Source organism: Petaurus breviceps, unplaced genomic scaffold (genome assembly GCF_028583685.1).
Source record: "Petaurus breviceps papuanus isolate PSGF00001 unplaced genomic scaffold, PetGlider_PUasm1.0 577, whole genome shotgun sequence".
In the NCBI taxonomy this organism is placed as follows: Eukaryota; Metazoa; Chordata; class Mammalia; order Diprotodontia; family Petauridae; genus Petaurus; species Petaurus breviceps.
Window position 1 is genome coordinate 1,524,643 of NW_027186389.1, and position 25,270 is coordinate 1,549,912.

Below are 25,270 nucleotides of genomic sequence, written 5' to 3' on the forward strand. Positions count from 1 at the left end.
ACTGCTTCTCAGAGACAGAGATTCGAAGAGAGACAGCCCAGAGATAGAAGAGAGAGATGATCAGAGACAGGAAGGAGCCCAGAGATGACAGGGAGAGATGGTCAGAGACAGAGATGACAGGAAGATGCAGAGACATCATGGGGCCCTGATATGGCAGCGAGAGATGGTAAGAGACTGCTTCTCAGAGACAAGAGATGTGAAGAGAGCAAGTTGCCCAGAGCTGATGGAGAGAGGCAGCAAGGGGCCCAGATGTGACAGGGAGAGATGCAGAGACAAGGAGTCCAGATATGACAGGGAGAAATAATCAGAGACAGCAAGGGGGCCAACAATGGCAGGAAAATATGGCCAGACTGGCTCTTACAATAAGAAGACTCAGAGTCAGCCAGGGGCCCAGAGACAGCAGGGAGAGATGCAGAGAGACAACCAGAGGGCCAGTACCAACAGGGAAACAGTCAGAGATGAGCTCCTACAGCTTGAAACAGCGAATGGGGCAGAGACAAGAACAGACTCAAGACAAACAGCCACACCAGGAGCCACAGTGTGGCTGCCCGCCAAGCTGTCAGCATAGACCATCTCCCTAGCGAGAGGAGACAGAGTATAGAAGGGGCTGGGTAGAGGTGAACAGGTGGGCAGAAAGGGAGATGGGCAGACTAACCGCTGGGCTATGGGGTCCAAGAGCCTCCTTCCTGCCCCCCCACCCCCCCAGTGATTTGAGTCCCTCTTACCTGCTGGGGCCAGCGGCCCCCATCCCGCTCAGCAGGATCTCCTGTGTCCCGTGTCAAGGGCCCAGCTCCCTTGAGGGAGAACGTCTGTGTGTCAGGGAGGGGGCAGGAGGGGGGAGTGTCCAGGCACCAGCCCTATGTGGCTCTCAGGCAGGGATCAGAGCAGCCTTAGGAGGATGGGGGGGGCGGGGGGAGAAGGCGGGGCCAGCTCAGGGAGCTGCAGAGGGGGAGCCAGGCCAGGGGGAGGGGAGTACCAAGCTGGCCCTCAGCCCAGTCTCCTGAGAAAGTTGGAAGGGATAGAAATGAGACCAAGGAGGCAAGAAAAAGATGGGGTCAATCAGATGGGGGTAAAGGAGAGCATGATGAGGAAGGAGAGATGAACATCCAGATGGATTAGAGTCAGCAAAGAGAGACTTGGAAACCAGAACAGAGTGACCTCTGAAGAGTGAGGGAGAGAGCAGAGAGGGAGAGGGAGAGGGGAAGGGGGGAGGGAAAGAGAGAGATGGAAAGAATTGGGGCAAAAGAAAAGGAACAAGGGGAAGGTGGGCCAGAAACAGGGATGGAAAGGTAGAGAGGAAAGAGAGGGTCGGGAACAGGGGAGAGGGAGAAAGGTAAACACTTGCAACAGAGACGGAGGAAGGCCGAGACAAGCAGAGGCCAGAATCACCTCAGACGAGCCGTCCTCTCTTCTTTTATTGATCACATACATGCCCATCTCCAGGGGACCCTGCCCTCCTCCCCTCCCTCCTCTCAAGTCTTTGGGAAGATGAGGCCCATCTAAGTGCCCTGGAGCTGGGGAGGGGGGAAGCCGGTTCATTCCTGAAAGCAGCTGGGCAGACCCACACTGTTGTGTGGGGAGTTCAGGCCCAGGTACCTCTCATCTCTGAAGACAAACGTGTCCAACCAAATCGCCCCCCTCCCCCCAGGGAAAGAGGCTGAAGCAAATCCTGTGAGGGAAGAGCACAGGTCCCTCCACAGGCCAAGCAGGGCAGGGCTACGGCAGCCCAGGCGCCTCCCCAGGGGTGCCTCCCCAGGGGCGCCGCTCAGACGCTGATGGTGCGGAAGACCGTGAAGCCAGACAGGGCTGTGCTGATGAGGACACCTGGGCACTGGGGGTGCCAGTGCAGTTCTTTGATGTCCATCTCTCCTTGGTGCACAAAGAGCAGCTGCTGGGGAAGCTCAGCCACCAGGGGATCCCCCTCTTCTGGGCCACCCATCTCCACATCCCGCTCCACCGCCAGATCCCACTGGGTCAGCTGGTCATCTGCCCCCGCTGCTGCAAATACTCCGCCATCCTGGGGGTGCCACTCCACAGAAGTCACGGGAGCCACATGCTGCTTGAAGGTAGCCACTGGGGAGCCACTCTATAGGACAAGAGGGGCCTTGAGCCACATGCGGTCTAAGCTGGCATACCCCCTGCCTCAGTTTACCACTCTGTACAAAGGGACTGGACTGGAGCATCTCTGGGAGCACTCCAAGATGCGAGGTGTCAAAAAACTCCTTTCTCTCTGTGCTAAGGCTGCCCATCCATAAAATGAGAAACCTGAATCTGATCCTTGAACCCCCCCCAGCTATGGAGAGAAAGAGACAATGGCAACTCCCAGCAACTCCCAAGTCTTGGTCCAAGGAGCCAGTCAAGAACCTGTAGGCTGCTGGGGGCTGTGGGTTTACAAATGGACCGCTAGTCCACATTCCCACATCTTTACAGCCAAGGAAACTGAGCAGCAACAGTGACTTATCCAAGGTCACAACCTGAAATGGTCCCTGCACCAAGATATCTGCTTGTAGTAGGTAACATGGTGCGCACACACACATGCACACCCCCCCAAATCACAGGATCTAAGAGGGAGCGGCCCTGAGCTGATCACACCCCCCAAGGGGGCCTCTCCAGCGGCTGGGCCCAGGGTGGGGGCTCACCGTGAACTGCCTGAGATCCCAGACTTTGAGAGCGCCGTCATCACCGCCGCTGAGCAGGAAGGACGTCTCTCGGTGGCTCCAGCTGATGACGTTGACGTCGGCGTCATGGGCAGAGGGGGCCGTGAGCATGCAGGCCCGGCTTGGCGCTGCCCGGATGTCCCATATTCGGATGGAAGCGTCAGCCGAGCATGATGCAAACACCTGAGAGCAGCGGGGAGACTTTCCTGGGTGCAGGTATCCACCCCCAGAGCCGTCTCCTCCACAAGGTGGTGAGGAGGCACCACAGGGCCAGAGCTGAAGGCCCAAGCTCAAAGCCAGCCTCAGACTCTCACTATCTGTGGAGCCCTGGGCAAGCCAGTTCACCTCTGCCCACCTCGGGTTTTCTCAACTCTAAAATGGGCGTCATTATACCATCTGCCTCCCGTGTTGTTGTGAGGATCAGATGACATACCATTTGTACAGCACTGGGACAGAGTTCCTGGTATACAGTAGGTATGTAGTAAATGCTTGTTCCCTCTCTCCTTCCCACAAAAGGCTACCTATGGCCAGCCTCCCAGTCCCTTGCATTTCAGAGAGCCCTGCCCGTCGACCTCACCGTGTCCTCAGTTGGCGACCACTGCAGATCCTCCACGGAGCGGGAATGAGCTGCGAATGGCCGCTGGTCCACATGCCAGGAGCCCCCATCGGTAGGTGTCCAGAGATGAATGTTTTTTTGACAGTCACCAGTCAGTAGGCGACCTGTGTTCCAGACAAACCCATAATATATCACCCCTGTTTGAAAAAAAAAAAAGACTCTTCTTGGTAGTCTCACCCCCCTCCCCCCAATTGTTCACACCTCTCTCCAAGCCAAGCCAAACCCTCCTTCCTGCTCAGGGCCTCACCAGGCACCCGGGGGGACCAGTCCAGGGCAAAGCCCTCAGCCATGTGGCCAGCAAAGGCAAACAGGGGCCGGGTCTGGGCCTGCTCATCCCTCAAGAATGCAGCCAGGACCTGGGGGTCATCCACTGCCTCCAGGGGCCTACGAAGGGAAAACACCTCCACCTGGCCTTTCTCAGACCACACCCCTGCCACAGGGGTCTCCCCGAGCCATGCAACCTGAGGGAGAGGGAAGGGAAGGGGAAGAGAAAGATTAGGGGCCCCCGGGGAGCTGGGAGACCGAACCAGGCTCCCCAACAAAGCTCCCATTTCCCAGGGCAGAGGTCAGTTACCCGGACACGGTTGATGGCTCCATAGTGGGGGACCATGGCCAGCTCCAGCTGGGGCTTCTTCTCTTCATCCTCTTCTTCCTCCTCGCTTTCACTCTCACTGTCCTCAGAGGCCTCGCTCTTCTGTGTCCCGTGGAGGTTATGCATCCGCATCACCATCAGCCTGGGGGGAGGAGCCAGGATTCAGACCCTCCCCCAGCGCCATCAACCTCAGGACCCCCCAGGGACTCCCAACACACCTGTTGCTCTGAGCACTGGGGGCCTGGGTGCCCGCACACAGGTACAGGCACAGCGGGAAGTCGCTGCGAGAGTCCCCCAGCTGGTCTCGGACAACGTCGAAGCTGAGGCATGGCGAGCCTGCCGGGGAGGAGGGAGAGAGTGTCGGCCCCCCAGCCCCTCTCCCCTCCCCTCCCCCACTGCCAGGCCCCCTCTCCCTCCCAGACCTTCCCCTAATTTACCAGGGCCCGTCCCCACACCAGGCTCCGGGCACTCCCCGAGGCCCGCCCCCTCTCCCCGCCCCCGGCCCGGTCCCTTCCCGCACCGGTCTGCGCGCGGTGGTACAGCACGTAGGCCTCCTGGTCCCGCACCAGCTCCTCGTCCTCTTGTAGCGGCGGACCCCGGCCCGGGAGGTAGACGCGCGGCGGGCTGCTCGGGGTCTTGGCCTTGGCTCTACACGTGCGACCCGAGCCCTTGCGCGCCGCCATCTTGGAGTCTGCGCGGCAGCGGCCAGGCCCCGCCCCCTCCGCCCTTCCCCACGGCTACGGCCCGTTCCGGACGTCAGCTGGGCCGCGCGCAGCATGCCGGGAGTCGTAGTTCTGAGTGAGAAGGGGCTGGCCCCGCCCCCCTCGAGTAGGTGGTGAAAGCTCGAGGGCTTCAGCCGCCCGGAGGCTTTCTTTATTTGGGACCCCCACTAACACCTCCGTTTTCTCCTCTCACTCCCTCCTTATTCCCTTACAATCTGACCTCTGACCTCATCATTCCACCCAAACCGCCCTTTCCAAAGTGACCCCTGATCTGGTTGGTAGTGGCCAAATCTGGGAGCCTTCCCTCTCTCCTTATCCTCCTGGGGCGTTCCGCGCCCCCCCTCTCCCCCCGGATGCCTCCTTCGCCCATGTCCTCTTCTCTCTGGGTTTTCAGGATGCCTGGTTCTCCTCCTCCCTGGATGACCACTCCTCCTCTGCCTCCTTTCCTGGAGCCTCCTCCAGACCATACCCTCTCACCAAAGGTGGCCTTCAGGGCTCTGTCCCGGGCCTTCTGCTCTTCTCCCGAAGTCCTGCCTCACTTGGGGATCTCCTCTGCTCCCAGGAATTTGTTGTGGTTTGTTGTTCATTCTCCATGACATCAGGGAGGAGATCCGTGGCATGCCAGTGAATTGGGTCTGAGTGAGGCAGGTTTGGGCGCTTTCTGCTCCGGAGCCATCTGGGTCCAGTGGCCAGATACACACCAGGATGGTCAGAGCTGGCCCAGGCTGCAGTGGGGACTCCCATGGATTTAATGACCAGCTCTATGCTGGGGACTCTCACAGCAGCCTCACCGCCCCAGTAACTGTGCTGATCTCCAACCTCAGTGTGACCAGAGCAGAACTGCTTATCTCCCCCGTTCTGAAGTTCCCTGTTACTGTAGAGGGCAGCATGATCCTCCCTGGATTCCTCACTCTCCTCCCTCACATCCAATATGGTGCCATGGCCTGCTGATTTCACCACTGCAGCATCTCTGGGGCAGGCCATCTCACATCTCATGCCTGCTCTATTGCAATGGCTCGTGGGGGGGGGGGGTGTCTCTCCCCACTGCAGTCCATCCTCAGACATTCAGAAGCCAGAGTGATCTTCCCCCCCACAGTGGTGCCCTATGACCTTCGGGATGCCAAAGTCCTCTGCCAGGCATTCCGGGCTCTTTATCACCCATCTCCAGCTTAGCTTTTCTCTTTGCCTTTTCTTGTGTCCCATAACCCAGCCCAACTGCCCTGGTTGCTCCTTATGCAGCACTCCTCTCCTATCTATCTCCTGGAGCCTCTCAAAGGTCCACTCAGACGTCTCTTTCCACTGGAGGCCTTTCTTCATCCCACCCACCCAGACTGTCAAGGACTTCCCAGTGCATTGCTATGGTGGAACCTCTTGTCTTCCTGTACAAAGGACTCAGGTCTCAGGGCTGTGGGCTCAGGCACCGTGGAGCCTCCCTGGTACCTCCCTCAAAGCCTTACCTGGTGCCCATCCCCAGGCAGCTGAGCCATCAATGGCTGCTGAGGGATGGACTCTCCACTCTGGTCTCTCTCCCTCCTTTCTCCCTGAGTCTTACTGGCTCAAAGTTTCTGGGTCAGAGTGCATGTGTGCTTGTGTGTATGATTGTGTGTGTGTCTCCTTCCCTCCCCCCTCTTCCTCTCCCTACCTCTTCTCTCTCTATTTCTCTTCTGTCTCTCTCTTCCTCCCTTTCTCTGTATGTATGTCTCTGAACTTTCTCCTTCTCTTCCTCCCTCTCAGTGTCTCTGTATGTCTCTTAGTCTCTTTCTCTTCCTTTCTCTCTCTTCATCCATCTTTCTCTTCCTCTCTGTCTCTCCCTCCCTCTGCATTTTATCTCTCTTCCTCTCCTGCATTCTCTGCCTCCTATTTCTCTCTCTTCCTTTCTCTGTCTGTCCATCTGTCTGCTTCCTCCAGGTTTTGCTGCCCAGTGCACAAGAGGAGTCGAGGGCTCTGGGCTGAGGAGGCATAAAAACTTGGTTTATTCCATTGGGGTTGGGCACCTGAGTCCCTCACCCCTCAGGTCCCTCCCCTGCTGCAGGGTGGGACTGGGTGGGCTTCTGGGCCCCAGGCCTGGGGGTTCTGAGGTTGGACACTGGAGGTCAGTTTGGGAATGGGGGAAGGGACATGTGGACTGGGAGGATGTCCAGGAGTACAGTGAAGGGAAGTCTGGGGTAGTGTAGGATCAGGGATCAAAGAATGGGGAGGATAAGAGCTGTTTTGGGGAGACCCCAAGGTGTCTGGCAGAGACTGGGGTTGGGGTGGTCTTGGGCTCAAGAGTAACAGTCTCAGGACTCAGAGGCTAGGGATAAGGGGTCAGGCTCACAGTCTGGGGTCAGGGGTCACAGTCTCAGGGTCAGGGGTCACAGTCTTGGGGTCAGAGTCTCAGGGTTGGGGGGGGTCACAGTTTAGCGAGCGGCTCTCACAGTTTTGTGTCCCGATGATGAAGGTTAAAAACAGCCCCCTCTTCGGGGTGGGGGTGGTCCCTGGTGGTGTTTGGGGCACAGGGAGCAGCACAGTGATGGTGCAGGAGCCCCACAAGATGGGGCAGGGGCAGAGGGGAGGGGCGTGTGCTCAGCCAGACCCCCTCCCCATTCCCATGACATTAAAAAGCCCTTGTCAGGTTAAAAAAGCCCGCGGGGCTCAGAGAACCCCATCGCAGCCCCCCCTGGCTCTGTCCCATCAGCATTCAGGCTGCCCCGCGGTTCCAAAGGAAGGAGCTGCCCACCCCCTTTTCCGTGGTCCTGCCGCTGGTCTGTGGTCCTCGGCCGGCCCCTGCACTCCATCCATCCGCGGGCCGTCTGTCCTGGGTGTGACTTCTCCACATCGGGCCAGGGGAGAGGGGGACAGGGTCGGTCATACCTCTGACTCGAGGCTGGAGAAGTGGGCAGAGCCACGGCGGGTGCCCAAATCCCCCCCACGGTGTCTCCGGGGCATAGGGCCCCAGTGGGTGGCGTGGGGGCAACGGCGAGAGTGGCGACTGTGAACCGGGGCCACCCGGGGACAAGAGCTCAGGTCCTCCAGGGAACGGGAAGTGGGCGCGGGTGGCGGGAGATCCCACGCCCCTGCGTGGCGCCGCCGGTGGGGGGCTTGGCCAGATCGACGGCTGGGAGCCCGGTGGCCTCGGGGGCAGCGGCAGCGGGTGCGTCGTCGGTGGGGCCCGGCAGCCCACGGAGGGGGAGGGGGGTGGGGTGGGGCCCACCAGCCGCCATCCAGACCATCGTGGGAGCAGCTGAGGTGGCGTGGGGGGGGTAGCAGCTCCAGGCTGGCACAGTGGCGGCAATGCCAGGCTGCTGGGCCAGGGCGAGGGGGCAGGTAGTCCCAGCTGCCTGCCCGCCAGCCTCCCAGCTTGTCAACAGACCAGTAACGACCCAAGCGGTCGGCATAAGGGTAGAAGTCGGGGACCCACCAAGGCTCTAGGCCAGCCCCTGAGCCGGCCCCCAAGCTCTCCGAATCATCGGAATCGGACAATTCGAGGTCCAGGTAGGGACAGGGTGGGGGCGGTGCTCGGCAAGGCGGTGGAGGAGGAGCTGCAGAGCTACCCCCCCCACCAGTCCCCCGAAGCAGGGGCTGGCTCTCGGGGTCCGAGCGGGGCCAGCGGGTCGGGGCCGGGGGGCTCTCATCCTCGTAAGCCAGGTGACAGAGAGGGGCGGCAGGTGGGGCAGGTGGGGAAGGGTATCCAGCATAAGGGGCAGGGGCTGGTTCGCTGGGGCCCGAAGCCTCCTTCTCTCTCACAATGGCAAAGTAGGAAGGAGGGGGCTTTTGGGGCGGAGGAGGTGGTGACATGGGCCGAGTTGGGCGAGACGCCCGGGGCTCCCCCAGACCCTGTGGCTCAATGGGCCCATAGTAGCGGTGGAAGCTGTCAGCCATGGCTCCCGGGAGGGGAGCTCGAGGGGGGCCTGAGGACTCGGGGGTGACCGGGACTGGGACAGGCCCGGCCCCAGGCCCCGTGGATGGCTTGGGCCGGCGCCAACGGTCAACCACAGCCCGCTCCCGGGGCAGGAAGGGGCCGGTGGCTGTGGGCGCCAGGGCTGGACGGGGAGCCGGGTATGCCGGGCTGGGCAAGGGCAGAGGCTGAGGGGGCAGGGGCTTGGCTGCTGGGGGGGCAGCATCCGCGCTACAACAGCTGTACATGCCCTGGAGGAGAGAGGAGCCGAAGCGCCAGTCAGGCCCCGCTGCGCAGCCAAGGCCCATCCCCTCCCCCGTTCCCCCAGGAACCGCCCACCGGGATCCCGGCCCCAGGCTCACCCTGGAGAAAGCCAGCAGGAAGTCCAGGTGGTGGGTGGGGCCCAGGCAGTGTCTCAGTCTCCAGTAGACCAGGTGCTCCCAAGCGAAGACCAGTAGGGAGAGGCCCATAGCTACCAGCAGCATGTAGAAGACTCCGGCCATGTTGTCGATGTCCAGCTTGCTGCTCATGACCTCGATCTTGTCATTGTGGCAGATCCCGGACAGCCACAGGCGCTCCAGCATCTCGATCTCATCTGCAGAGAGCCTGGGCTCAAGCCCTACCCAGCAACGCCCCCTCCCCCAGCCCTTGCCCCTCTAAGAACCCCACTCTCCCCTTCCTCCCCTGGGCCATGCCTACCGTCCCCCAAGAACTGCAGCAGGGCCAAGTCGATGGGCCGCTTCCAGCGGGAGCCTTTCTGCAGGGCAATGCCATAGCCCGTGGTGGCAAAGACCTTGCCCGAGCCGATGGTCACCAGTTTGCAGCCCTCGTCCTTACGGGCCATGTAGTTGAGAACCGCGGCGTCATAGATGAAGGCGTCCAGCTTCCTGGGGGGCCAGGCCGGGCCAGGGAGGACGGGTCAGCCCTGGGACCTGGAGGCGGCTCTCTTACTGCCCGGGAGAGCCTGAGCCCCTGCCCACGCCGCCGCCCTGGTCAGGGCACCCGCTAACTGGGCAGGAAGCTGATGTAAGGCCCGGGGACCCACTCGTCTGACCCCGAACTGTCACTGACCGCGTCCTGATCCCCATGGTCCCTTTACTCACCCTCGTGGACTCCCGTGGCCCTCCAGAAACCCCACTGGCCCCTCAGTAAGCCCTGTGGACCCGCCCTGCCCTGCTTGGGCAGCCCCTCCCCAGCCCCGGCCCGGCCCGGCCCGGCAGCTGACCCGGCCTTCAGCTGGATCAGCGCCTCCTCCACGCGTGGCTGGTTGTAGCGCACCATGTAGTTGTACATGGCCTCGTAGTTGCTGCGGATGTTCTTCTCCGTGGACCCGTTGGGCACGGTCCCGAACCTCAGGGGTGGGTATTGCTCCTGGGGCCGCTGGAACTGGAGGGACAGGAAAGGAGGGAAGGGCCACTGTGAAAGGCCCGGGCCAGACGTGGGGGGGGCCCCGCCCCAGAAGGCACCACCCCAGCAGCCCCTCCAGGCCCCGCCCCAGGTGGCCCCGCCCCCAGCAGCCCCCAGCGGGCCCCGCCCCAGAAGGCACCACCCCAGCAGCCCCTCCAGGCCCCGCCCCCGGATGGCCCCGCCCCGGATGGCCCCGCCCCCAGATGGCACCGCCGCAGCCCCCAGCGGGCCCCGGCCCCACCTTGCGGTCACTGAGCCCGGACACCGTGTCCACGTATTCCTCCTGGATCATGAAGGCTGCCAGGTTGGCCGTGTAGCTGGCCAGGAAGATGACGGCGAAGAAGGCCCAGACCAGGACCATGATCTTGCTGGTGGTCCCGCGGGGGTTCTCCACAGGCACGGAGTTGTTGAAGACCAAGGCCCACAGCAGCCAGATGGACTTGCCGATGGTGAAGGTGGAGCCGCCGGGGCCTGAGAGGGTGGGGGGACACGGCAGTTGGGGACCGAGCAGGGCTGCCTAGGGCCTGGGGGCCGGGGCTGGGGGAGGGGGGGCACTCACGCTTGCCCGTGGCCAGGCTGCGGTTGTAGCCCACAGGACTGAGGTACTCGAAGATGAAGACGGTGACGGCCACCACGGTCAAACACATGACGAACATCATGACCCAGACGGCTGGACTGTAGGGCTCTGGGGGGCGGCAGGGGGCGGCAGGCGTCAGGCCCCCTCCCCACTGGGCCCCTGAGCCCCGGCCTCAGGACGCAGCGCAGGCTTCCGTCCCGGGAGAATGCACGCACCCCTCTACGTGCACATACCCATATTGCGAGAGTGTGTGCGCGCGCACACACACACACACACAGCGTCCTCTGGCCTGCTGAGAGACTGTGCTCAGAAGATGCCTGGCCCTGCTGGACAGCTGGCCCCTGGGTCCCTGGCCTTCAGGAAGGCCATACTCTCAGCTCCCCCAGCTCCTGGTCTACAGGGTGGCCCACTACTCAGGCTCTCTCTCTGCTTTCATCTCATCCACACCCACGGCCCTCCACCTTCCCCGTGTGATGTCCAGCCTCCATGGCCGTGGCTGACTCCCAGTGGCCCACAGGTCCTTGCATCAGGAGGATGTCTCTCTTTCTCATTGTCTCTCTGCTTCTGGGCTCTATGTTCCTTGGTCCCCATATCTCTATCCAGCATCCCTGTCTGCTGGCAGCTCTGCCAAGACCTACCTGTGCCTCCTCCCTCTGTCCTTTTGGCTTCCATAGCCCTAGCATCTTCCAAGGTTCCCCAGCAGGTAGCCTTCAGACCCTCTCTCACTCTTCCCTCTCCCTCAAGGCCTGCTGCTTCTGCTGCTGCCTCAGGCTTGTCTTTACTCAGTGGGGGGCACCCAACCCCAACCTCCTCCTGTGCAGCCATCACTGGCCCTCCCCCCCCAACCAGCTCTGATCATGGATCCCCTGTTCACAAGCTTCCCCTGGCTCAGCCGCTCCACCCTGAGCACACAGGATGGGCGCCATGCCTGCCAGAGGTCACCACTGTCTCTGGAGCTCAGATTATCTTAAGAAGCAGCTATTGTGGGGTCTGGGATGGCCCTGAGGGCAGAGCCTGGATCTCCTCTGTCCTGCCCCTCTCAGTGCCCCAAACAGGGTGGGACAAGATCTCCAGCCCCTTCTAGTGGCCCTCCATCACACACTCTCCTGGAGTCCCCTCCTCCTAAGTGGTAGCTCCTTGGGGACAGGTCTCTGGACTCACCCAAGAAGGCAGAAGGTGACACTGTGCCATTGCTTCTGGCCACCATGACACTGATGCCCGTCTCCACAAAGGGCACAGAGAAGTCTACGATTTCTGATCTCTCCTCATTGATGGTAAGAGAGCCAATGGCCATGTCTGCCCGCTGGTAGAAAACCTTGGTCCAGGAGCCAGCCGAAAGAGAGACCAAAGAGAAAGGGGGGACAGAGGAGGCAGAAGGGGAAAGAGGAGGAAAGGGGAGAATAAACAGGGAGAGTAGAGAAAGAAAAGGACGGAGAAAGGATTGAGGGGAGAAATGAAGAGAAATCAGTTCGATGGGAGGACAGTGAAATGGGCTCAACGGAAGAGGATGGGGCTGGACGAGGTGGGCTCCTGACCCTTGTCAGGACTGGCCCTCCTCCCTGCTCCTCTCCCCCCATCCACTCTATCCCCTCCAGGCTGGGCCCACCTCCCCGATCATGCCGTTCCAAACACCATCGATTTTCTTCCCATGTTTGCCGTTGGTGACGAGGTAGAGGTCGTAGCTGAAGCCGATGGTCTGGGCCAGACGCTTGAGGATGTCGATGCAGAAGCCTTTACAACAGCGCTTTTCTGGCCGGGGGGCATCTGGCGGGGGGCTGGGGAGAGAAGAGCAGACATGGGACTGGGGCCTCAGTCTTCCTTGCCCTCTCTGTAGCCATGCACCCTGTGGGAGCCTCCCTGTCCTCCTTGGGCTCTCCTTCTATTTGTGAGGTGACCCTGTGCTCCTAGGTGGGGTGCTCTCCTTAGGGACCTGAGCTCTGGGGGTGGGGCAGGACTCCCATGAGCTGTCCCCAACTGACTCCAACCTCCTCCCCCTCTTGTAAGGGGAAGCCCAGGAACATCATCCAAGGACACACTCAAGCTCATCCACTGTGGCCCCAGAGTCCTCCCTACACAGGGCCCCCTTGGTGGCAGGAGGCAGCCTGCTTCCCTTTGGATGGGGAGAGTTGTCAGCTTCTAGTTCTGGCCTCCTGGGGCCCTGTGAGACAGACAGACTGTTCCTTCCATTATGGACCAGGGGAGGAGGATCATGGCAGCAGTGATGAATCCCCTGGGCACTCAGCAAAGCTCTACCACCCACCCCAACAGTCCTCAGCCACCCTTGGCTCCTGGGAGATTGGAATAAGCTGATCTCCTCCCTGGCAGCAACACTTTGCAGTGGGGGGGAGAGGGGCCAGGAAAATTCCTCAGGAAATAAGTGGTGGCACCAGCCTGCCTTTTCCTGGCTCCTGACCCTCAGCTGGGGTGTCCCCAAGCTCCTGCTCTCCAGACCCTTCTCTTCTTATGTGGCACTAAAGGCACTGCCGTGCACCTCTTGCTGCGTCTCTGACCCCTCCTTATGTACTCCCAGTAGCTTCATCTCCTTCCCACCTGCCCGGGTGAGTGGGGAGGGAGACACCAGAAGCCTGCTATCCCCACTACAAGCTAGGGGACCACCAGCGAGTCATCTGAGCTGTAAGAGCCTCCGTGTTCTCATCTAGAAAAGAGACGATGATACCGGTGGTTCCAGACAAGGTCAGGATGGCAGCAAAGATGGTCCAGTGAATCTTAGCTCATCAACATGGGCCCTTCCTCCAAGATGCAGGTGGGCACACACCCCGGCCTGTCCCTCAGGGTGACTGTCCTCGATGCCCTCCTCCACATCGGCCATGGGAGGCTCGCATGGGGCCCCCCTCTTTTGTCACTTTCTTGACATTGAATGGATATGACGTGGTCGGTCCCTATCCTAACCCCTGATCTTGCCTGTCTTTTTTTCTGGTCACAAATTTCTCCAATCGCATACTTCACCTGGCATCTACAGCACAATCTTAAAGATCGTGATGTGTCCCAGTCATGCATCTCTCTACTGACCTTTCATGATCCTCAGCTTTTAATTTTTCAAAGGCCTCAGTGTTCTAGGAATCCCCGCCAGAAGAAGACCAAAAGTGCCCAAGGGAGGGGCCTTCGTTTCAGGAACAAGCTTGGCATCAGTACCCAAAAAGGAACAATTTCCCACGGCCATGCAGCCTGCCCTTTCCCATTCCATTCTGGGTCTGACTGCTGGGATCGTCCACTTTTATCTCTGAGGGTATTCTCATGGATGGACCCCACTTTATGAGCCATTCGTCAAACTGTGTAATCAAGTATTTATGGGCAACAGACTTTCTTCATCCACTTAGTTTTTCCTGTGTGAATAGTTAATTTCTCTGTGTGAACTCTGTTGACTCTGGATCTCACTTAGAAGGCTCTGTTGTGGGACTGGATGCAATCCACACAATGTCACTGGCAGATTAGTCTGTGACAGACCTCACTATCTATAGGGAATGGTTTTTCCTTTTGGATTCCTTCATTCCAGTGGCAGATACCTTTGGTGAGCATTTGGATTCCTTGCTTGATTTTACTAGCCAGAGGGTCAGCAGAGAAAGATTCCTTTCTAGGAGTCTCATATGATTCTGACATAGGCACAGGCAGACACTTTGTTGGAGGGGTGCTTTGAAGGCAGGCCATATTCTGCCTTACTGAATTAAATGGTTTTTTTGAAATGGTCAACAAACAACAAAAATGGGTTTGCTTTTTGTTTATGCCTTTCAGTCAGTTGGGAATTTAGTAAAGAGGTGATTGCTTCCAAGCATATCCCTGAAGAAGAGAGGAGAAGGTGGAGCTCCCTCTCTTCTCTGAAGATGTGGGGGGCCAGGGGTGTGGAACACTGTATGTGCCACTGTAAGAATTGGTGGACATACAGTGCTTAGGTTTTCTGAATTGCTTTTCCCTGGTCTTTTAAAAACATCCATTTCAAGTGTAGTGCTCTGAGGAGCCCTTCTCCCTCCACTCACAATTGCAAGTCTGGTCCCTGGCAGTGGCAGCTATTCCAGGTTCAAGGCATTCCAAAAACTACCATGCATAAGTCCCCACCAACGTGTTTGATTTTAATGGTCAGCCTGGGAACACAATTAGCTTAAAGCAAAGGCATGGAAAGAAAACAGTCACCCCTATAAGCCTGGGTCACACTCCTACAAATTTAACCCAAGCAGAGAGGCAGGAACCCAGATAGGAAATGTGTATGAGGAGGGGTGGACTGCAGTCTTCATCAGACACCCGCCCAGTGGCCCCTGCCAGACACTGCTTGGCTGGTGTCTTCACTGCTCCAGCTTTCTGCTAAATAAGACTCTTTGGGGGTGGTATGCTTCAGCTAGGATGCTCTGTAGGGACCGGATGAATCACCCTTTTCCTTTTCCAGGGAGGAGGAAGCAACAGGAAGTTGTCATTCTCTTGGCTGTAGAATCTAGAATCTCCAGGACCTGGAATTCTGGACCTGAAAAGTTAGTCATGAGACAGCTCTCCAAACTGGTGACTACTCCAGAAATCTCTGGTCACGGCTAGGAGCCTAGAATCTGGGATGGTGCTGCCAAGGGAATTGAGAAACGCTCTTCTGTCTTACAAAGTTGTGTTCCAAGAAGTGATCACCTTGAATTTCCTTCTCATGTGTCCCACAGTCACATGTTTCTGTTCCAGGACCCCACTGCCAATGTGGGGGGAGGGAGTGGGGAGGAGGAGGAAGAATCATCCATTTCTCTCCACCTCCCCCCCCCCCCCCCCCAAAGGAAAGCCTGAACTGTGAGTCATTAGAGAACTGAGCTGACCGTCTCAGACTGGGACCAGATGGCTTTCTGAATGGCGCTGGGGGCGTGGCTCATCCTCCATCGCCCAATGGGTCACCTTCATCTAACTGGCCAACATCTAATAATGCGGTCAGGCCGTTCACGCTCTGTTACTAAGACGGGTTAGGAAAACTCCCTGAATGGATCAGAGAGGTCTGTTGTGCCTTCCCCCCAGCTCAATAGTTGCTTCTGTTCCCAAGCCATAGAGCACAGCAGCTGGGGCCCACGTGGGACCATCTAGGACAATCCAGTGATCAAGGATCTTGGGAGGGTCCAGACCTAGCAGAGATAGTGGGCCTGAAGATTGTGCTTACTTTCAAATACACAATTATGCCATTCCAACAAATAAGCTCTGACAAAATCCTCATTTACCAACTATTTCAGTACTTACAGAGGCCCTTTTCAACCCAACAGCAATTAGAAAGGGGAAGAAAAAAGCGAGGACAGCAAAATCAAACCCAAAGCACCGAAAATGGCCTTCCCTTCTCAGAGAGTCTGGTGCTAAATGAGCTTCCAAAACACATGCAATTGGTGAGCTAGAATCAACTTGGAAGTCCCCCCCACCTCACATTCAGATGAGAAACCAAACCAGGGCGTCTACACAACCACAGCCCGTGTATGCCTCCAGTGGGTCCCTGCAAAGCCCCACAGCATTCCAAATGGAGATCAGAACTTGGTCCACCCTGGTACAAACCAGTTCCCTTAAAACCATGTCATAGAAGCTTGGAAAAACCCCAAAGATGTGGGGGCTCCCAAAAAAGGCATTACGCACATGGCATGGATTTACCATTGGGCAAACTTTATCCTCTGGACTTGCTAAGGTCCTTAAGGATCATGCAGAAGTCATCCAGGGCTATGTCACAAGAGTAAAACTACCACAGAAATCCTCCTTAGCATGCTGTCAGCTTGTTTCTCTTTGAAGTCATTAATTGCTTTGATAAGGGGTCCCTCGTGTGACCCTTGGAGCATTGTCGGGCACCAGTATTCTTGGTATGCTACATGCAGCCAACTCAGGTAACCTCCCATATTTGTGGTAGACACAGCAATACAACAGATGTCACTACTGACGCACTATTTGCCCCATGGATCCCTAAAATACAAGGGCATCCAAGATAAGAGACTCTGAATGAAGTTCCACAAGTGTAGTACCCTGAGGAAGAGCCCCCTAACTTGAACTCACAGGTTGGGACTTCTGGAGGAATGGCTATCCCAGTTTGGAAGAAGTTGGTCTACACTCTTAAAACTACAGCTTGTAAGCCCCCACCAGTGTGTTTGCCTTCAACAGACAGCCAGAGAATACAATGAACCCAAAACTAAGGGAATCACTGAAATTACATAATGAGAAAAGAAGCAGTAAGACCTCTCCTCCATAAGCCCAGGGAGCGCTCTCCTGGCACTAGTAGGGGAACTGGACGCACAGAGGGCTCACAAGAGGCACACACACATAACGCACATGTGGTCAGGGAGCGTGTGTGTAAGGAGGGGCCTTCGGGCTGTGGGACGGCAGGGCCACTGATGTCCCCGCATCAGTCTCCACCAGATGCTGCTTGTCTGTCATCCCCTTTGTCTCCAGCTTCTTTCTCAGGATCCTTGGTGGATTTGCATTCCAGGAAGGATGCTGTGGGGCACTGTCTCCTTCCCTCTCTGTGGATCAGAAAGCATCAGGAAATCTCTACCTACAAGATCCAGAGCTTGAAACTCTCAAACTGTATTTCTTGAACTTGGAATTAACCACGAAGCAATTCTCAGAGCTGGTGCTACCCCCAGGAACCTCCCTTCTCTGCCAGAAGGCTAGATTCTGGGATCATGCTGTCTAGGGAATAGCTTTGTGTGTGTCTGTTGGCATGTTGTCTCCCCCCATCAGACTGTAAGCTCCTTGAGGGCAGGGACTGCCTTTTGCCTCTCTTTGTATGCCCCGTGACTGTGACTGGCACAGAGTAGGCCATTAATGTTTATTGATGGATTGATTGATTTTTAGAAGCCTAGGGTTGAAGAAGCAATGTCTTCAAATTCCCCCCCATCAGGCTATGTGCAAACCCACATGCTTCCGCTGCAAAGTGCCGCTGCTGGTGGGGGGCGAGGGAGAGAGATCCCCGCCCCTCACCTTCTCCAAGAGTTCTTGAGACTTCAGCCCTTCATCCAGTGGCAACCTCTCCAAAAGCCTTCCATCTCAGAGGGGCATTGGATTGCTTTGGCAAAGTCTGCAAGGGCAAGGCTGATCCTCAGTCAATGAAGTAACTGCATCCAATGATCTTATCACCCAATCAGATGCTTTAAGCAGTCACCCTTTACCCTCCTACTGGGCTGTTTAAAAAGCTCCTTGAGTCAATCAGAGACTGCTCTGATCTCTCTCCTTTAGGCTTCTCAAAGGGGAGAGACATTTGGACATAAAGGTGATTGAAAATGAAAATATCAATAGATGATTTCTTTCTTTCTTTCTTTCTTTCTTTCTGTTTTTTAAATCTGTAACCTGCTGTAGAAAAGCATTTGTGAAAGCTGGAAATTCCCTCCTCACATTTTCACCAAAGATGCCCTCGGATTGTTCTCATAAAAATCCTGGGGCAATCAAGGACAGTTGGCATCTTGGTTAGCGGTTATTCCCATTCTCCTGGGCAGTAATAAGGCCCAAGGCTTTTTCCACTCCTTTCAGAGCTTGAGAACAGAACACTCTGGGCCCATAAAGTTGCATCATGGGCAGCCAGGCCCTGCCCTGTAGGTCTGTCTGTGCATACGAAGCCGCTCCAGCCACTTTTTCATCGGCATTGTCTCTGGCGCTGAGTCCACTTCCTCAGGGAGCACACCTATGATGGTGGTAGTGAGGTCCAAATGGGGTGGCTCCATTCTCCATGATGGTGACAAATTGTTTGCTTAGAAAAATCCTGTCTCTGTCTTTTTCCCCTTTGATGAAGGGATACTACTGTAACAGGGTGGGGATGGGATTGTTGGCTGGAGGAGGAGGAAGAGGAGAAGCAGCACCTGGCACAGCGTCTCTATGGGTGGAGAAGACGGAAGATGTCTCCTGGGAGACGGGAAGGGCTCCCTTGGAGGACTGATGTACTATAGCTGGTGCTGGTTGTCTAACCACATGGTGAATGGGGGCTCTTTGGCTTCTGAGGCAACGAACAGACTCGTTCTCTGCTGTGTCTGCCATCATTTCCCTTCATCCCAGCACTTTTAGAGGATCTTGGCAACATCTTCAATCAAAGCACCCTGTGAAAAATCATGCTGAGAGGGTCCTTCTCCTCTCTGAGGCCATGCTAGGTGAAGGGAGTGAATTCTCCACCACTTTGTGGGGTTCCAGAGTTCCTGAGCAGCCTTGAAGTCCTGAGGAGTGAGGAGTCTCCTTCTCCGGGAGGGAGTCAGGGACAGGGATTAGGACAGTAGGTGGCCCCCCACAACAAGCCCAGCACCCAGCCCAGAGCATTGCTCCCTTTGGATTGGCATGTGGGGGCACTGAGCAGTCTTGAGCTTACCCACCCCCAGACGCTGCGCTCCTGTAAGTAGGGGATGGTATGTTCCACACCACCACAGGTGTTGGGAAGGAAATATTTGTATATTTGCTCCTGATAGGGCTCTGAAGTAACTGGACGTTGGTAAAAGCAGATGCCTGGCAAGGGGCTGGTCACCGGTACATGGACCCCTGACTGGTTGGGGCTTGAAACCAAGGCAATGGAGGGAGGGAGGCCGGTGAGCCTGTGGGGCACGGCACTGCGGGGGAGCAGCTTCCCTCTCAGCGAGCGTGGCCATCTTCTCTGGTGAGACATCTCTGTTCCAAACTAGGGCTGGCGCTGGCCTGGCTCTCTCCTCCCTTTGGGCTGCGGGCAATTGACTCACCCTGGGTTTTTATGGGATCATTGCAGTCCTTGTCGACCTCCATTCTTCCGTCCAGTTCCCAGGCCTTGCTCGTTTCTTCCTTTGGCTCCTCTCCAGGCTGTCCTCCAGCACGCCTCCTTTCTCAGGCCCCCAGACATAAGCATTCACCTGGATTACTTCCACTTATTCTGCACATAGAGTGCGTTTACTTATCTGCAAAAACTGCAGACTTGCAGAAGGGGCCTCAGGGATGGCTTCGCTTTCACATTAGTGATGCTGACTTATGGCCGAGTGCTTGGCACTAATGAAAGCTTGCTATGACTGGCACTGGCGTCCCTTACCTGCTAAGACAGAACCAATCACCTCTCTCCTTCCTGCCTGCAGACTGTCCACCATCTTCTTGCCTTTGTGTCTAAGTCACTGACTGTCAAAGAACACGTTGCTTTGATTTGAAGCATCTCACTGAGCGCTTCACAGAATTCCTCTAGATCTGCGACTGATGCTGGAACACAGGCCGCCATCATGTCCATGTTTAGGGCTCTTTTTGCAAATATTTATTGAGCCACTTTAATAAGAGACCATCCATTGTCTCTCAACGAAATCTCTGCCTTCTGATGTATGGACCGACCCAACTCTGCCAATTCAGGGGAAGTAGTGAGGCTTCCTTCCATGGGCTGCACTTTCCTTTGGCCTCCTGGCTTTGGTTCATCGATACTGAAGATGCCTGAATTGAGAAGATGCATGTTCCCCAGTAGCACATCGCATGGGTCACTGGACAGGGAGCTGCCCATGACAGAGCCAACGGGCTGTGCTGCAAGGGAAGGGTTTCCAGATCATCTCAAAACGGGTCCCTGGTACCCTCTGCGCCACACAGAACTGGCCACCAGTTGGTATCTGGCTTTGTATCATGCTTTGGTCAAGCGCTTATTATCAGTGATGAGCCTCTGGATACTTTGCTAGGCGGGACCTTGGCAAGCAGCTACCACCTGTTTCTGGAACTGTATTCTATAGCCTTGAAGAAGGTACCTGGGCCTGGGCTTCCTGGGCGTGGCCTCTGGGAACCAGCATCATGTCCATGCTATCATCGGGCATCGGAGGAAACGTGAGGGGTGCTTATCATTACTGTTTTATTAGTAACACTATTAACAACCACTTCTCCCTTTCAATACTCTCTGTGGGTGATGGCCGCTGCTGCCACAAGTTCAATGATTGTCTTCACCCAGCATCAAGCTCCAACCTCTCTCCCGAATGCCAGGTCAAGCCTGTGCAACTGGACGTCCCATCACCCTATCAGGCTGACCTCATTCAGCCCCCTTCCATGCGCATCCTCCCAGATCCTAAGGACGCCCGCCCAGCGTCCTTCTGCCCAGTCCTGGGCGCTGGATTCCACCGCTCGCTTTTCCACTGCTTGCTTCCCACCATCCGTCACCGCCTCCTCTCCACTCGCCCCCCTCTCACCTGCACTCCTGTGGCAGCTGCTTCTGCTTGGCATCCTCTGGACCCCCTCCACTCCCTCCAGAGCACACTCCCTGAGCCTCCTTTCTGCAGCCCAACTCTAGGACTGGCATGCCCATGCCCAAGAGTTTGCCCCATTGGCACAGTCATTACAACCGCCCCCCTTTCTCTGATGCTTTGAGGTCCACCAGGGGCCAGGCCAGTTTTATTATCACTCATCCCTATTTTTTAAAAAGGAAATGGAGATTCTTGGAGTTTGAGTGATTTTCTCATCATCACTGATCTAGTGAGGGTCTAAAGCAGAATCAGAGCCCCAGTCTATCGGCTCCAGGTCCCAAGTTCTTCTCCCTACCTTTGAGATTCTTGTCCTGGCATTCAAGGCCCCCTACAACTTTACCTCTCCTAATAGTGCCCTCTGTGAAGCCCCCACTCCAGAGGGATGGACCACAAGCCCCGCCTGCCTCCCAGCCCCTCCCCGGCCTTTCCTTCACTTCTCAATGTAGGTGCGCGTTCTGCACCTTCTTTCCCTTGCTTGGAGGCCAACCTTCCAGGAGGCCTTCCCTTGCGGGGTAACCCAGGCTGAAGACAGGCTGGTCACAGTGTCCTTGCATCCTGAAGATCTCTACACAAGGGCCGGCCTGTCCTGCTCCCCCATCCTATCTCGGCATCCCCCACACTGTGCTCTCTTGTACATGTAGCGATCTCTCCCCATCCCTGAACCATGTTTGCCAACAGATTTTTCTCTGTCTTCCCTGCAGCCCACCTGTAGCTGCGTCCTCGTGGCCCAAAGGATGAGTAGATTTGGTTTGGAGGATCTTAGTGAATCCTGAGACTTTCTCTGCCTCTGCAACTGCTATTGCCCCCTGAGCTACAATTATTGGATGAAGCTGGACCTGAAGGGGGGGGGGGTAGGCACAGGCTGGGGGTCATCGCAGGGTGAGTGTCCCACCTGTGCGTGAGGTTGAGCTGGCTTCGGCAGGGCACGGAGTCCCGGATGCAGGTGCCGCTGAGGGGGTCGGCCGGCTCCACAATGACAAAGGGGCGTTCTTCTAGGGTGGCCACCATGAGGTGCTGAGTGTCGTCCACAGGCTGCAGGAAGCGGCCATATCGAGACCACAATGGGTACTTAAGCCGGAGAGACTGCTGTTCCCAGGTTCCCACCTGGGGTCAGGAATGAGAAGAATTTGCATCTGGCTTCCTCGGTGGGCCTTGCCCCTCAGAGACCCCAGCTTCCGGGCCCTTGCACTCACCACCTCCCAGGTTCGATCCTTAGTGAGAGAGATGACCACAAGGGAGGGATTCACCAGGAAGCCGTCTTCATTGAAGGAATAGTCCCGGTTGTCCCAGGTGATGTTCATGAAGTACCTGCCGTGGTCAGAGGAATGAGTTTCAGTGCAGAGCCCTGGGTCCTTGGGAACACATCTGGGAGGGGATGGGTTTCAGTAACCACAAGCCCTGCTGCGAAAGGGACCACCTGGCTCTGCGCCTGCCAGACCGCAGGGCACGGACGGCCAGCTGACCTGCTGACCAGAGGACTCAGGGCCTTGCCCTCTGCCCCTTGCTTTGGTGTCTTGTCTTCCCCACTAAGATCATGAGCTCCTCGAGAACTGGGATTGTCCTGCTTTTTGTATCGGGCCCCAGCACTCAAGACAGTGTGGCCCGGAGGAGGCCCTTAATGCTTTTTTCATTCGTTCATTCATTCCCACTCAGTCAGGCCACTCTCCCAGGGCCAACTCAGCTCCAGTCTCTCAATCTGGCCATCCCCTTCCCAAAAGCTTCCCCATCTTGGTGCCTGGCTCCTGCTCCCTAGTGGCCACACTGTTGAACCCAGACCCTGCTGGCCAGTGGCTTCTAATCCCAGTTGCTCAGTCCCCTGGTCCCCAACCAGGGCCCTTACCGGTGCAGACTCTCTCCCCGCTGGCTACGGTTCTGAGCTCTACAATCGTGACCCAGCTCAGGCAGGAACCCGTAGTCACGAAGCAGGGCCTGGGCTCCCCGGGCTACGACTGCCACACCTGCTGCCACTCTCTTGGCAAGGTCATCCCGCCAGCCAGCTGACCGGACCGCAAAGAGCCCTGCAGGTAGCGGGGCACCCCCTGGCAGGAGAGGTGGCTCCCCAGGCCCGCCCCCTCCGCCACCCCCCGCCAGCTGGGGACCCACCATGAACCACACATAGCCAGGGCCTGTCAGGCCAGCTGCAGCTGCCGCCCGAAACAGGGGCTCGGCCTCCTCACGGGCGCAGAAAAGCAGGCGTATCTGGGCACTGAGGCTGCGCAGGCGGGCACCGAGCACCTCCTCGCCAGCCCCGGGGTCCAGGGTCAGGGCCCCCCGGTGTTCCCAGCCCACCAGGCTCCCATCAGTCAGTGCCTCGATGTAAGCCAGGAAGGCCCGGTGGCCAGGGGCCGCTGTGGTCACCGCCACGAAGGACGTCCAGTCATATTCCTCCAGCACCTCAAAAATCACCTGCAGCTGCTGCTCTGTGGAGGAGCCTAGCTGGAGGAAGGTAGAGCCCTTCTCCTGGGGACCACAGGGGAAAGGACCATGAGAGCAGAGCGTGAGCAGGCCGAGGTATCACCAAGGCATGGCAGAAACTGAAGCAAGCTCACAAGGAAAGTCTAGAATCCACGTCTCATGGGCCCCAGGAGATCCTCTCTCTCATTCACAGATGGGAAAACTCAGGCCTAGGGTGGGCAACAGTCTCCTCTGGGGCCATGGTCAAGCCAGGGGCTCCAAACATGATACCCCAACATCCCCGAGGACAGACATTACATAGCTGCTAATGGGCTGGTATGCGCGGAGAGCAGATTACAGGTTCTAGCAGGCCAGGAGGCAGCAGGGGTCGCTACACTTGCCCAGACTACAGATCCCAGCCTCCTGGGAGTAAGGGGAAGTGCATAGCCTTCAATTGGGCCAGAGGGCCAGCAGCTCACAGGGCAAGGAAGCCACTAAAACTATGTGACTGGGCACAGCAGTACCACCTAGAAGGTCATGGAGGTTGGGGAGGGTAGGACCATGTGCCAAAGGGAAGGCATCATAGCTGGGCCCCGCAGGCTGTAACCGCCACCCCCCCCCATTCTCTCTCAGGACTTCTGGAAGCTCCTACACTTGTTCCATCATAGGTTGCCCCCCATTTTGTTCCCCAACTCCCCTATTGGGCTTCTTTTCCCTAGACACACTCCACATAGATTTCTCAACCCTAACCCACATGACTCCCCACCCTCCCCGACTCTCCTATCTGAGCACGTTCCCATAAGGACCTTGCAAAGGCCAACCCTGGTATGAGGGGATGGGGCCAAGAGGACACCCTGCCATTGGCATCAGGCCCCTGGTGGGCAAGGCGAGCCCTTCACAGAGATAGGTCTCAGGCCTCCAGGGTCTGGTCACACTGGGCATTCAGCAGGGGCCTCTCCCTAATGCTGCAGCCCAGGCCCAGAGCACTCTGGGTTGTGCTCACTGCCCCACTGCCTAAGCCAGCTGCTCACCTTGGGTGTAAGGACCAGAGCCGCACCGCCATGAACGGCCACAATTGGCAGGGCAGTCTGAGCAGAAAGGAAGTCCAGGATGGGGGCGACGGCTGGTGCACGGGAATCATCCTCGAAGACAACGCCGTGGACGCGAAGGCCCGAGAGCAGGTCACACAGCTGAAGCATGAGGCTGCGTGGGTCAGTGCCATTGAGGACCAAGGCCACAGGGCGCACCTCCAGGCCTGGACTGCGGACCGCGGCAGCCACAGCGGGGCCCAGGCGGGCTGCCTCCCCGGCGTAGGCTGGCCCCGAGAACACCAGCGCCACATTGAGGGGCCGCCCAGTGCCCGGCTCCCCAATGCTGCCGCTGCCCAGCGGGGGAGCCACCTCAGGGAAGGGGCTGGCACAAGCCAGAGCCAGCAGCAAGAGCATGTTAGCTGGGCCTAGAGGGCCGTGGGGGCCGAGGGGGCCACGCATTTCCTGGGGGCCCTGCCGGGCAGCCTCTACTGGCCCCAAGGCAGAGAGAGAGAGAGAGAGACAGAGACAGAGGCAGAGGCAGAGACAGAGACAGAGGCAGAGGCAGAGGCAGAGACAGAGACAGAGACAGAGGCAGAGGCAGAGACAGAGGCAGAGGCAGAGGTAGAGACAGAGGCAGAGACAGAGGCAGAGGCAGAGGCAGAGACAGAGACAGAGGCAGAGGCAGAGGCAGAGACAGAGCAGGGTTGGAAAAGCAGGATGGGTGGAGGGAGAGAGAGAAGAGAGAGCAGGAACAGAGATAGTGGCAGACAGAGCAGAATATCAGAGAAACAGACAAGAACAGGGGCAGGGGTGGAGACATGGCCACAGAGTGTTCGGAGTGCAAGGGCCATGGACAGAGATAGGGAGGCAGAGACCCAGGGGTGAAAAGAAGCAAGGCAGAGGGGAAGAGAAACAAAGGCAGAGAAGGATGGGGCCAGAGAAAGGGAGAGGAGCCCAGGGGCAGCATGGGGATACAAGGACAGGGCAGAAGGGCAAAGGGACAGCAAAAGAGACCCAGGGACAGGGCAGGGCCAGAGGTCAGGGCACCAGAGTGGGCAGGGACAGGTTAGAGGCATACAGGGTAAAAAGTAGGGAGAAAGAGTCAGGGCAGATTGACACAGAGACAGAGACAGAGAGAAAGAGAGAGAGGGAGGAAGAGAGAGAAGGAGGAAAAGAGATGGGGGGAGAGATTGGAGAGAGACAGAGAAGAAGAAGAAGAAGAAGAAGAAGAAGAAGAAGAAGAAGAAGAAGAAGA

General features: G+C 57.5%; 3 protein-coding genes across 4 annotated transcripts in view; all 3 read right to left on the reverse strand.

Moving 5' to 3' along the window:
• SULT2B1 (sulfotransferase family 2B member 1) overlaps positions 1-25,270 on the reverse strand; it is a 125,706-nt gene that overhangs the window by 66,852 nt on the left and 33,584 nt on the right. The window lies entirely within an intron of this gene.
• The window catches only part of GRWD1 (glutamate rich WD repeat containing 1), a 57,451-nt gene continuing 33,578 nt past the window's right edge, over positions 1,398-25,270 (reverse strand). Inside the window, exons 2-8 of the mRNA XM_069103430.1 lie at positions 4,386-4,558; positions 4,084-4,201; positions 3,848-4,007; positions 3,521-3,734; positions 3,235-3,377; positions 2,640-2,840; positions 1,398-2,086 (exon numbers count right to left, since the gene is read on the reverse strand). Of these exons, the coding sequence (XP_068959531.1) occupies positions 1,766-2,086; positions 2,640-2,840; positions 3,235-3,377; positions 3,521-3,734; positions 3,848-4,007; positions 4,084-4,201; positions 4,386-4,548 (1,320 nt within the window). The 5' untranslated portion in view covers positions 4,549-4,558 and the 3' untranslated portion in view covers positions 1,398-1,765. The remainder of the gene's footprint in view (positions 2,087-2,639; positions 2,841-3,234; positions 3,378-3,520; positions 3,735-3,847; positions 4,008-4,083; positions 4,202-4,385; positions 4,559-25,270) is intronic.
• GRIN2D (glutamate ionotropic receptor NMDA type subunit 2D) overlaps positions 6,297-25,270 on the reverse strand; it is a 23,022-nt gene continuing 4,048 nt past the window's right edge. The window contains exons 2-13 of one of the 2 annotated variants that reach the window (XM_069103417.1): positions 24,016-24,500; positions 22,431-23,050; positions 21,784-21,898; positions 21,483-21,694; positions 12,055-12,223; positions 11,610-11,763; positions 10,431-10,556; positions 10,113-10,342; positions 9,690-9,850; positions 9,164-9,351; positions 8,827-9,059; positions 6,297-8,715 (exon numbers count right to left, since the gene is read on the reverse strand). In XM_069103417.1, the coding sequence (XP_068959518.1) occupies positions 7,435-8,715; positions 8,827-9,059; positions 9,164-9,351; positions 9,690-9,850; positions 10,113-10,342; positions 10,431-10,556; positions 11,610-11,763; positions 12,055-12,223; positions 21,483-21,694; positions 21,784-21,898; positions 22,431-23,050; positions 24,016-24,474 (3,948 nt within the window). In that variant the 5' untranslated portion in view covers positions 24,475-24,500 and the 3' untranslated portion in view covers positions 6,297-7,434. Of the gene's footprint in view, positions 8,716-8,826; positions 9,060-9,163; positions 9,352-9,689; positions 9,851-10,112; positions 10,343-10,430; positions 10,557-11,609; positions 11,764-12,054; positions 12,224-21,482; positions 21,695-21,783; positions 21,899-22,430; positions 23,051-24,015; positions 24,540-25,270 lie in introns of those variants that run through there. The other variant, XM_069103418.1, reaches the window with a different exon arrangement.